We start from the raw sequence: 12792 nt of genomic DNA, 5'->3' as shown, positions 1-12792 counted from the left end.
TAAGAGGCATTTTATTACTCTGTTCAGTTAGAAGAATGATAGTAATATGTTTTCCTCTAGGGCCTATGGCCTGGCTAACCACAGGTTGTTGGTCCAGTTGTTTGTCTTGTGGATCAGGCTTTAAATCCAATCAGAAAGTAATTGAGTACTCCCCTAACATTTGTGCCACTCTTTCATTAGTTGCATGTCTAGCCAGGGCAGTAATGATTGTAGCTTGCTTACAGGGGTCACAGCTTGGTCAGACTGCTGAGTATGTAGTATGCATAGCACCTTCCAGCACCACTGAAGTTGTCGGTAGGGGGAAGCTTTCAGGGCAGTACTAGCCTGGTCTATCCATGCCTTGTGTATGACTCAGTATGTCTTTAGTGCTTGGGTCTTTCTATCAGCAATATAACCAAGAGCAGTGCAATACACTATAGTGTTTGAGGAAGGATCTATGGGACAGCACTGTGCATCAGCTTGATAAGAGGTAGCTCATACCTAGTACGTGCTGCCAGAACTCAGTCCCATCAGTCCTTGGACTCTTGAGCTGTGGTTGGAATGTGGATTCATCATCGGGCAAGTTGCTTGGGCAGGAGACACTTGGTTGCCAGGAGCTCCAGTAGGATAACATGTCCCGCTGCTTGCTTCCCACAGCAGAGGCTGGTCCAGCAAACTGAGGCAAACTCAGGGCAGGAGGCTCCTGGGTGCCTTGCTCACAGATGTGGCAGAAAATCCTGAAGGTTGGCCCTTAGCTGCCCCCACTGAACTGTCTAACTTTCAGGGAGTAAATGGAGAAAAGATTGCATATGGGTGCGTGTCTAACAAAAGGCTCAATTCAGCTTCTGTGCCACAAGGACAGGACTTGGGTTTAGTTCAGACCCTCCTGTCAACACTTAGTTCTGCAGTCATTTTGAACTCACTTGCACCCCAGCTGTACTGGTGCTAACAAGTACTGGAGTAAATTCAGGAAGTTTGTTCTAACTCCTGTCTGCAGAGGGGTTGGTCTCTGTCTTGGTTAGCTGGAGTCTAGCAGCAAGGAGAGACTTGGCTTTGTAATGTTTCACCTCCAGTCTCTGAGACTGAAATACAGTATAGCATAGAATCTGGTGCAGATTCCAAATCAGGAGTTAGTGTAAGATCCCAGTGCCTGATTGAGCTTTGCTGTGGGCAGTATGGACACTTCCCGCCAAACTGGAGGGCTTTCAAAACCAGCATGGTAGGCAGTGGGGTCTTCTACAACTGCCTTTCCTTGACCTTCTTTGAATTTCTTTTTTATTTGTAGATTTTTTTTTCTTTTAAAGAAAAATTCAGTTACTGAGAGAACACAAAAAGGGTCTACTTGTTTAAGTGGAAAGAAATAAATTATCTAATAGATATCCCCCAATACACACACACACACACACACACACACACACACACACACACACACACACACACACACAACCAGAGTGGGCCTTCCTGTGGAAATTCAGGCACTAGGGGAGTTAAAAGGTGGTGATAGTTTGTGTATTTATTTCCCTTGTAACCCTGGCCCACCAGTCATGTGTTCTTTGTTCTAAGGCACCCTTACCTACTGATTCTGTTCCCCTGGGTCTTTTGGTAGCGGTTTCCGTCTTTTGGTTCCTGTACAGTATCTGGCAATAACAGGGCCTCACATATCTTGTTGAGAGAGTGAGTGAATGGAAACTGGGGCCACAGCCTCAGCCAGTCCAGTGGTGTTGTATAGGCTTAGCTGCAGAGCTTCTTGTGAAGCCTCAGTAATCGCTCCTGACCCTCAGCCTGGGTCAGCCTTCCCACAGCCATCCTGCCCTGGTTGTGCTGGATCTCATTTGAAGTGCTGATCTGTAGGGAGGAGGTATTTGTGCTAACATAGTAATAATTGTACCTTTCTTTCTTCTTTCAGCTTCCTTTGCGGCCCTGTTGCACTGGTAAGATCATTTTATCTTTAGTGATGTGTATTACGTAGATGTTTATAACCTACCAAAACTATATCCCATATATTTAAAAGAATAATTTCTGTATCATAAGGATGAATGTATCTTATATACAATACTCTGAACGACTAGTTTAATTGATAAATCAGGATCAGAATAATAAACTTTTTTAATAAAAATATCCATTATTAAAGAGGCTATATTTGATACTCCAATTTGCTTAACATTGAGTGTTAGATTGATGTTTTTAATCTTCTGGATGGAACGATGTATGAATTTTGTGATCTAGGCAGTTTCTGAGTGGTACCCAATGGCACATTCAGTGTGATCTATATTTTTATAGTACATCACTTAAAATATTGTTATGGTTCATTTTAATGTTAAAATCTAATTGGAATGTGTTTTCTTATGAAGAGGAATTTTAGTAGACTTGTTAAAACGTGGTAGAAAACAATACAAATACAATCGTTTTTCAGTTTTATTGCAACTGTCTACAATCTGTAAGACTTCCCTCTTTGCTTTTGGAGTAATCTTACAGCTTCACACTGTTGGCTTTGTTGTTTTAATGTTTCCAGGAGCCACATAACGCACCTCTTTGAAAATGATCGGCATTTTTCTCACCTCTCAACGCTGGAAAGGGAGATGGCTTTCCGCACTGAAATGGTTAGTTTTTTTTTGTGTGTGTATATTATTTCATTGTAACATTTAATTTTCAAACGCTTTAGCGTGAAAAGTTTCAGAAAGCCATGCCCAAGTAAAAGGAGTAGACGGTTCTCCTTACTCATCGTGTAGCATCAACGACAGACCACACAGTCGTCCTTCCCTCCTTACCCATCTCTGTTTGAAGGAAGCTACACTTAGCCCTTGTGAGAGTACATTCAGGTTCTTCACAGGACTCTGCGCTGTTAGCGGTTTCTTAGCACCATCACGTAAACTGGTCTGTGAGTGAGCCGATTGGCACTTAGCAGCTGATGCCTTACTGTCTGCACATGTGTTACTTGCTGTATTGCTGAGTCTGAGAATCTATAAATCCCTCTTTCTGTTTTGTTTTTCTGCCATTTATCTATTGAAGAACCAGAACATACACACACACACACACACATGTGCACACACACACACACACACACGTAGTAAACATGTGTATGTTCAGTAGAATTGCCCACTGTGACTCATGTTCTCACCGTGTTCCTGTCTCCTGTGTTTTCTGAAGACTAATGGAAGACGTGGGTCCCTTTCTGTGAGGATTACATTCAGTTGGTGCTTAACACATCTTAGTGTCCTCGCCGAGTCCTTCCTCGAGCCCAGCCATCTCCGTAGTTCACTCCTCTCATTAGAATAGACAAACGGTCATTATTTTTTTATATTTAAAAGTTTCCATCTCCTCCCCTTCTCCTTCCCCTTCCCTCCCCTCCCCTCCACCCATACCCCCCCCCCTTCTCCAGGCCAAGGAGCCATGGGGTTCCCTACTCTATGTTAAGACCAAGGTCCTCCCAACTCCCCCCAGGTACAGGAAGGTGATCAACCAAGCTGAGAAGGCTCCCACAGAGCCCGTCCATGCAGAAGAATCAAAGCCCAGCGTTAAGGTCATGCTCAACCTCCTTATCTATCAGGGAAATGCAAATCAAAACAACTTTGAGATACCATCTTACACCTGTCAGATTGGCTAAAATCAAAAATACCAATGATAACCTTTGCTGGAGAGGTTGTGGGGTAAGGGATATACTCATCCATTGCTGGTGGGAATGCACACTTGTGCAACCACTTTGGAAAGCAGTGTGGCGGTTTCTCAGGAAATTTGGGATCAACCTACCCCAGGACCCAGCAATTCCACTCTTGGGAATCTACCCAAGAGATGCTCAATCATACTACAAAAGCATTTGCTCATCTATGTTCATAGCAGAATTAGCAAACATTATTTGTTTGTTTGTTTATTTACAAAACAGTGAGTCATGAATTTATATTAAGATTTTCAAATTGAAATTTAGGATTTGATCTGTTTTACTTGATACTAAATTTGTTGTAATATAAGAATGTTAATTTCAAATTACTTACTTAATAGGATAAAATGTCAAACTCATTACTAGAAATACAGTTATTAACAGAAACGTAGGGTTCTCTAGCAGCTGTCTTGATGCTCTTGCTGTACTCCACTTAGAATGACCAGAAGAATTATCTGGTATTCTCTTTCAATTTGTTAAATAATTAATGCCTTTTTAACTTTTTGTTCCTTAAATATGGAAAGTTGTATATTTGTAATTATATGAAATGTTATATGTTTCTAAAGTGAAGCTCCCAGGCCAGGGTAGATGCGTGGTTCCGGGCACTGCTGTAACAGTGTCCATCCAGAGTGGATGAAAGCAGCGGGCATTGTTTTCTAAGGTTCCTGCACGAGGAAGGAGCTGCGCAAGGCAGGCTTCTCCCTGGGCTGCCTGGGTTGCTTGGCTTGTTGCTGCATCCCTCTTCAGCCTCTTTCATCCTTGTCTGTCTTCCGTGCCTTAAGGCTGTGTTCAATTTAGAGTCACCTTGGTCTGCTTTGTCTTTGCTTTAACTTGATTATGTCATTATAGGTCCTATTTCCAGAGGAGATTGTAGTCCCCGGTTTGGGTCTCCACAAGAGACCTTGTTAACATAATACAGTAGGAGATGGAAGTTTAGGAAGAAGTGTGTGTGAACTAATGCAAGCCGCTGTGGGCAGTGGGGAATCACCATCCTGTGTTCAGAGCTTGCAGCCGTTCCTGCTCTGGTCAAGCTGCCGAGAAGGGGGCGTTTGCACTCTGCCTGTGTCCCTACACTTGCCTCTCAGACTCTTGCCTAAACTTCATGGACTGTCATGGGCGTTTCGTTTTAATTTTATTTGTTTATATTGAGGGACGTCTGGTGTATTCCTGGCTGCTTCACACTTTGTAGCTGAGGATGTTCCTCCCATCTTTACTTCTCAAGTGCTGGCCTCCCAGCGGTGCCTGTATCTGGAGTGGTAGGCTTCGAGCGCAGAGCCTCCTGCATGCTGGGCAGGCACCCAGCCAGTGAGCTATATATTCAGCCCCGCCTCTTATTTTTGTCTCATGTGTTATTTCACCCTTGTTGCAACCCTTTTCAAAGTAGCATGCCAGACAAAACATCCCTATTACCCTCAAAATACACCCCACTCCCACCCCGTCCCCAGTGTCAGCTCATCCGTTGAGTTGCTGTGGGTGGGGGATATGGTTTGTAATGTTATTGTTTAATAGGAATGTGCATAATGTGCAGTCTTTTTAAAGAACACATATGGATTTTTGAATGTAAATCTGGAGGAAGTAAGATTGATGCCATTTTATGTATTCAATAGACTTTTCATACATAGCATATGCTAAATTACATGTATACATATTTAAATTCTGAAGCCATTTTTGAAGCAATTTTTCCACATAATTATTTCAATTAAGATGAAATTCTTCTAAAATACACTTTTTTTGGAACCTAAGAATTTATAAGTAACCAGAAGCCTGTGAAATTATTGTAGCTATTACCTGCTTGAGTGCTCAGTTTTTCAAAACCAGTGTATTTTCAATATTTGTAATCTAAGAAGATGAATAACTGTACCTTTGATTGTAACTGGAGCATATCCTTCTTTCAGGGGCTGTATTATTCTTACTTCAAGACTATAGTGGAAGCACCCTCATTTTTCAGTGGAGTGTGGATGATAATGAATGACAGGCTTACTGAATACCCCCTTGTTATTAACACATTAAAAAGGTTCAATCTTTATCCTGAGGTAAGTTGTTACTTTTCTCAGTTGTGATTTTTCATTTACGAAATTGCTTCTTAGAAATTAAATATGATTCTAACTCTTTAGTTTTGACTCACCCTCCTAAGTTTTACTTCAATTTTTAGTAGAAAATATGCACCATGGGGAAGGAGTTTATTGGGGGAATTTTGGATTTTGGGAGCTATAATAGTGATTGCTTTATTAGAAGGTGAGAGAACTGTCTGTGTTTGGTGAGTTTTTGTCCTGTGTCATTTGCCAGGTAACATCTCTTCCCTCTGCCTTCATTTGACTTATTTCTTAAGCATTTTCTGGACCCTGAGCTAAGAAACAACTTCGTTTGTGACTTGAAATCAAGATGTCTTGTGAAGCCCACTTCTTCCTTTTACCTTCTTACCATGTGGTCCCGGCAGGGCACCTGATGGCCGGGCCATGTCTGTCTAGCTCTCTGCTCAGCAGCTGTCTGTAGTGGGTCTGCAGCCTCCCATTTTTTCCCACTGAGAGAATGTCTGACCCTTCTGGGTCAGTGACTTGATAGATTATTGAGTAATCAGTATCTGTGCCCTCAGAGTGCAGTGTTTGCCCACAGAGTACTGCTTTTGAGGATTTTCTATGACTGTATACATGTAGACTTTACAAAAATGGGATTGCAGGGTGTGGGCAGTTTTTTAAGTGTTCCTTTTTTCTTTTGGGGATATTCATAGCCAGCCTCTCTACCACGACCCTTCCATTGCGTCAGTTTTAGTGGTTGTATGCACGATCTACTATTGTCTCCTTTAGCCCAGTTTTAATGAACGTTTTAATTTTTCAAACTTCTGAATATTCTAAGCAAAGCTGCAGCGAGTGTCCATGAATCTAAATATTAGTTATACACATCTTCCTTTGTTAGCTTCTACTGCTGTAATAAACAAACTTGGGGAGGAAAGGGTTTATGTGGTTATCTAATGGCCGTAGTCCATTGAGAAAGCCAAAGTAGGAATTGAAGGCAGGAACTGAAGAGGAGACCATGGAAGAGTGCTGCTTACTGGTGCTTGCTCCCATGACCTGCCCAGGTGTGGCACCACCCACACAGGCTGAGCCCTTACACATCAGTCATTAAATCAGGAAAATGCCCCACAAGCTGCTGATGGGCCGGTCTTTTGGAGGTATTTTCTCAATTAAGAATCTTTCTTTTCAAAATATATCTAGGTTTGTGTCAAATTGACAGAAACCACCAGCAAAACATTTATTCATTTAAAAAAAAACAACTGAATTTGTGGATATAGCCCTTCAGTTCAGCAGAATATGTATTGTAATGATTTGGGGGACATATTGCCCAAAGGCTTTCCACATAGGTTATACAGATCGGATTCCTGCCAACAGCAGTTTTGGAAGTGTTGATTTGTGTCCTTGCTGATTTTGATAGACAGGAAATTATAACTCCTGATGTATTTTATTCATTCATGCATATGTATGCATTTCAGTGCTATGTAGCTACTTATCTCTATTTTACAAAAGAATTCCTATTCATGCCTCTTTGTCTTTGTTTCTGTTGGGTTTCTTAAAGACCCGTTTTTATACATAAGATGTTATTATGAGAAACTAATAAATATTTTCTTTTTAGCTATAGATACTTTTCTATGCCTCATTTTATGCCATGAATCTTTTAACTTATGAATTTTAGGCATGCATGTAAAATATTTATTCTTTATAGTTATTTTTATATTTTTAACTTATTTGTAATTTGTGTTGATGGGTTTGTAGAATAAGAATTTTTTTCCACACTGGTCTTCTGTGTAACTTAACACTGATGAGAGACCCATCTTTTCTCCACTGATTTCAAGTAGCATTTTATATACAAACTTAGTGTACATATAGATGACTATCATATTGACTGAGTTTTCTGTCCTGCCTGGTTCCCGCAGTCGTTAAGTCCCAAAGAAATCACACAGAGGTCTACATTAATTATAAACTAATTGGCATAGTATCTCAGGCTTCTTATTAACTCTTATAACTTTTATTAGTCCATAATTCTTGTCTGTGTTAGCCACGTGACTTGGTACCTTTTTCGGCGAGGCAGCCACATCTTGCGTCCTTTGCTTCTGGGTCATGACTGCAGACTGAAACTTTCCTCTTCCCATAATTCTCATTGCCACGCCTCTACATCCTTCCTGGCTACTGACCAGTCAGCATTTTATTAAAAACAATACAAGTGACAGGATAAAAGACCATTGTCCCACAGCACTATCATTTTTGTCTGGATTTGATGGTTAGTTTGCCTTATTTGAGGTCCTGAAAGTGGACTTTGAACTGGAGATTTCCTTACAGCAAGGTATCAGGGAGTGAGTGCCCTTGGGTTCCCACCTCAGCCAGGTTGGAGCAGGAGATAAAAAAAGGGGTTGAGCTGCAATTGAGTCCCATCAAAAGCTCCAGTAAACCTCCTGAGATCTATGGGCGGGGGTAGCTTTATATGGTTAGGCTTCCTTTGGCAAAGGCCCCTGGACCAGGTATCGCTTCTGTTGATGAGCCTATTACGGGATGCAGTTTTTCCTTGTGTGACCTTGAGTCCATTACTTTCTTCAGCCCAGAGCAGTTCCTTAGAGTTGACAGCTGTCAGCTGTCAACCATCTGGGCAGCTGCTGGAGCTGGGAGTGCCTCTGTGTGGAAGGCAGATGAGCTGGTGTCCACTGCCTCCACTCTTACGTTGATCTATCTGGCTGTGCTTCCGCCAGTGTCAGCCTATTCCAGCCATTTTCGGGATGGACCTTCAGAGTCAGTAGGACATTGTTCCTCTTACTCTTTCTTTCACTTTTCCAGGACAATTTTAGCTATTGAGATTTTTGGAAGGATTGTTTTATCTTTATGAATTGTTTTATCTTTATGAACTAATTTGAGATGTGAATTTACATCTTGAAAAATCAGACACACACACATCTTTTATGTTCCTTGGGTAGAATTTTATATTTTTCTAAAAATATCAATCTTGCAAATTTCTTATTTTAGTTCTTTTCCCTGTGGTCACCAGTTGAAGACTTGTGTAGTAAAGTCTGTGTGGGAGAGGTCGAGCCTCCTCTGTCTAGATAAAGAGGGAGTCAAACAGTTGAGGCATGAAAAGAAAGTTTGACAATTATGAAAATCTCTAAAACACATTCTAGTAATGAAAATTATTTCTTATGTCGTATTTATTTTCTTTAAAAAGGTGATCTTAGCCAGCTGGTACCGGATTTATACCAAAATAATGGATTTGATTGGTATTCAAACCAAGATATGCTGGACAGTTACCCGAGGAGAAGGACTCAGTCCAATTGAAAGCTGCGAGGGTGAGCTTCTTTGTCAGGCTGTCCCGTTGTCTGTTGGGACGTAATAGACTTTCATCTTAGTGCTGCAAATAATAGCCACATTATGGTAACGCACAGATTTGGGCAGGCTGCTGTGCTTCCATGGTGACAGGATAATCACATGGCTGGGAGAAGTGGACTGACCCTGAAGCTTCTTTCGTCACATTTTGGCCCTTGAGCCGGGTGGTTCAGGTGTCACCTAGGATGAGTTACATGCCACATGTCCGTGGACTTTGAGTTTTTTTTTTTTTTTTTTTCAAGACAGGGTTTCTTTAGAGCCTGTCCTGGAACTAGTTCTTGTAGATCAGGCAGCTTCAAACACACAGAGATTTGCCTACCTCTGCCTCCTGGGTGCTGGGATTAAAGGCGTGAGCCACCACTGCCAGGCTAGACTTTGAGCTTTTTTTATAGCAAGGTGCTTGCCACAAAGTTGCTATGCTCTTCCCAAGGTAGCTTCTTTCCAGCTGGACTGCTGTGGCTGCTGATGTGGCTTTCCAGAGGCAGTGGTGTTGCTTTTGCCTTTCTCTACTGCAGTCCAGCCCACGTCCCTGTACCTCCTCGAAAGGTGTTTCAACAGGCTTACAGCCCTGCTTTCAGACCAGCGTATCTGTAATACTGTTCTCATCGCTAGTCTGCATTCATGTCCTGTTTTCATATGGCAACCAAGGAAACCGTTTATCTGGCAAGCGTTTCACAGTAAGCACAGTTTAATGTGAATTGCTAGACTCATAACATAATTTGTGTCTAGAGCATATGTTTTGTTTATTTTTAAAGGATTGGGAGATCCTGCTTGCTTTTATGTTGCTGTAATTTTTATGTTAAATGGACTAATGATGGCATTATTCTTCATCTATGGCACATATTTAAGGTAAGAATATTTTAATATATATTTACAAAGCATATCATAATAAAAAGTTTTTAGCTAATAATTATTGATAGCTTATTGCTCAATTTTAATAGTGTTTCTAAAATGTCTGTCTGTGGTTATAATAGGATTTCTTATTTATCTGATTTTTATTGTTGATATGGCAGTCACATTTCAGATAGTTTTAGAGACTTAAATAGAGTGGGCATATGTAGTAAGTGCTAAGATTCATAAACATAAGATATGTAATATGCATCATTTTCATAAAATATTAGAAAGCATCACTATCAAATGATAAGAATGGCCTTTGCTTTAGCAGAAGTGTACTCCACACAACTATTTACTGTCCGCCCGTCTTCCCAGTCAGTGTTCCTGCACCTTAAATCGTGGCAGTGTTTGAAGATTTGTGTTGCATTTCCCTTTTTATTTTCATAACATATTACAATATGTGTCTCTGTTTGTCTGAACTGTTATATATCATTAGTGTGTGTGCTTGTGCATACATGTGAGTGTATGTGTATGGAGGTTAGAGGAAAATGTTGGGTGTCATTTCTTAGGCACTGTCAAAATTTTGAGACTAGGTCTCTTGCTGGCTTGGAATTCCCCAAGTGGGCTAGGCTAGCTGATTTTCAAGCCCTGGGAATCTACCTGTCTCCTCCTCCATAGCACTAAGATTACATGATAGAATTATCCATCTTTTTTCCTGGGTTCTGGTATCAGACTCAGGCCCTCATGTTTGCAAGGCAAGCACTCTATGACCAAGCCGTCTCCTCAGCCACTTGAGCTTATCTGACCTTGAAAATATCATAGATGTTTCTTCCTGCTGCTTGATGACTGAAATGCAGGACTGTGTGCATACAAATAAGATTGTACACTTGTTTAGTGGAAGAGACTTGGGGCCCCTTACTGTCCTATTAGCTTTTTTGTATTTTCAGTTATTACTGCTTAAAGACATATTTTTAGCTCAGTGTTTGAGTATATAGAAGTTACTTGGTAAATGTTTATCAAATAAAGAAGCACAAGATGAATTTAAAATGTATTTGCGTATAGATTTAAAATGCAGATATCTTTACCTTATTTAGGAGACTAGATTTGAGTAAGCTAAATGCAAACTTGGTGTTACTTGCTAGGATGCGTGGATAGTTCTACTGCTTTTATTGTTGGATGTCTTTCTCACCATCATAAGGTAAACATTCACACTGATCTCTTGCCATGCTTGCTGTAACTTTTATCTAGAGGGTAAAGGCACAGTATCCGTGAAAGGGATATGCGGTTCTGGTCCTAGTGGCACTGAGCCCGAACAACTTCCTTACTCTTTAACCCTAACGCTTCATGATAAACAAACACTTTTGTCCATATATGGGTAATGCATGCTCACTTGTTCAGTCCACACCTGAGATATATGCTAAGTGTTTTCTTTCTTAAGACTGTGGCCTGTGGCAAATGTGAGCAGGCAGGGTAGGAGATGAGGATGGTGGCATTATGCATATCAGTGGAAGACAGAGGGAGTAAGAAAGGAAGAAAGTCTAGAATCTTGAGGTAGAAGTTTGTTCTGATTGAAGGGACACCAGCCCCACCCTGAAGAATGCTAGGATTTGAATAGTTGCACCTGACAGGAAAACACATCCAGGGTGAGGCAGAAATGGGGGCACGTAAGATGTGGAAGCAGACATCAAGGGGACAGTTTGACCTGAGGGCTCATGTTCTCCAGGGGCCAGGGGGCAGCTAAAGTTACAGCCGTGGGTGGGCTGGGTGATGAAGGTCTTAGTGTGAGGCTGGCTTCAAACCTGTTCCAGAGTGAATGGAGTAAACTTGAAGTTTACCAAGCAGTGAGCCATGAGTCAAGCTGAACTTTGATCTCAGAGGCTCCCGCACTGCCACCTTTCCGAGAGGCACACAGTGAACCCTCAGCACAGCGTCATGCTGCAGAGCGTCAGCTATAAGGAGCTTTAGGTTGGCACTCCAGGTTTTTTTTCATGGAGAAGAAGAGTATTTTAGGGACTGGGGAAAATGACTCAGTTGGTAAAATGCTTATATTTCAAGCATGGAGACTTGGGTCCTTCACCAGAACCCATAGATATTAGTTACTTTCATGTTGCTGGTACAAATCACCATGACCAAAGTGGAAGAAAGAATTTATTTTGGCTTGTGGTTTAGAGGGATAAGAGTCTATCCTGGCATAGAGGCATGGTAGCAAGTGGCAGGCACAGCAGAAGGAGCAAGACATTGAGAGAGCGAACTGGAAGTAGGGCATGAAGTGAAGGTATAAATTCTCAAAGCCCACCTGTACTTCCTCGGCAAGGCTGTATGAGTCCCCAAGCATCCACCACCATCTGGGGACCGAGTTCTCAAAGACTGTGCCTATGAGGGACATTTTTATCCAAACCACTACACCTTGTTAAAAAAGAAACTTGACATGATGGTCGGTACATCCTAACACTGGGGAGGCTGAGACAGGTAGATTCTGCATGCATGCATGTGCACAGACCCCCCCCCCCCCCGCCCCCCCCCCCACCACATTCACACACACCACAGATGTTTAAAAGTAATGCAGGACTATTGAGTGTCACTACAACCTGAGCTTGTTACATTGGTGTCTGTGTGTGCTGGGGAATGCCCTAATGCTTCCCTGTCTATAGTTGCAGTCCCACAAATGTCTGCCGTCTTAAGTGTGGTGGTGAGGGAATGATTTAGACTCAGAGCATCCGACTCTGTCCCAAATAGTGATCTTTATTCTTCTCCCAGGGTCAAGGCCTACAGCTTGCCTCAGTTCTGCCTGCCTTACTGCCTTTGACCTCTTTGTACTGCCCAGGCTTGATGCTCTACCACAGCCTGCAATTACTAGGATGTGCTCATTTTCTGGCTGTCTTTGTGGTTTGTATAACCACCAAGTAGAGCTCATGCTGCCTGTCATCACAAGATGCCAATAAGCCAAGCTGGGAATTAACCCTT

The 12792-nt window shown here is 41.8% G+C and overlaps 1 protein-coding gene across 3 annotated transcripts in view; it reads left to right on the top strand.

Annotated features, from left to right (window-relative positions):
* Positions 1–12792, top strand: part of Dpy19l1 (dpy-19 like C-mannosyltransferase 1) — a 110308-nt gene that overhangs the window by 27069 nt on the left and 70447 nt on the right. For all 3 annotated transcript variants that reach the window (XM_038322933.2, XM_038322932.2, XM_042054773.1), the window contains exons 2-6: positions 1886–1910; positions 2492–2579; positions 5530–5667; positions 8837–8957; positions 9750–9843. In XM_038322933.2, coding sequence (XP_038178861.1) covers positions 2559–2579; positions 5530–5667; positions 8837–8957; positions 9750–9843 — 374 coding nt within the window. In that variant the 5' untranslated portion in view covers positions 1886–1910; positions 2492–2558. The remainder of the gene's footprint in view (positions 1–1885; positions 1911–2491; positions 2580–5529; positions 5668–8836; positions 8958–9749; positions 9844–12792) is intronic.

This window comes from Arvicola amphibius, chromosome 3, assembly GCF_903992535.2.
Source record: "Arvicola amphibius chromosome 3, mArvAmp1.2, whole genome shotgun sequence".
NCBI lineage: Eukaryota > Metazoa > Chordata > Mammalia > Rodentia > Cricetidae > Arvicola > Arvicola amphibius.
This window is presented reverse-complemented; position numbering and strand designations above follow the sequence as displayed.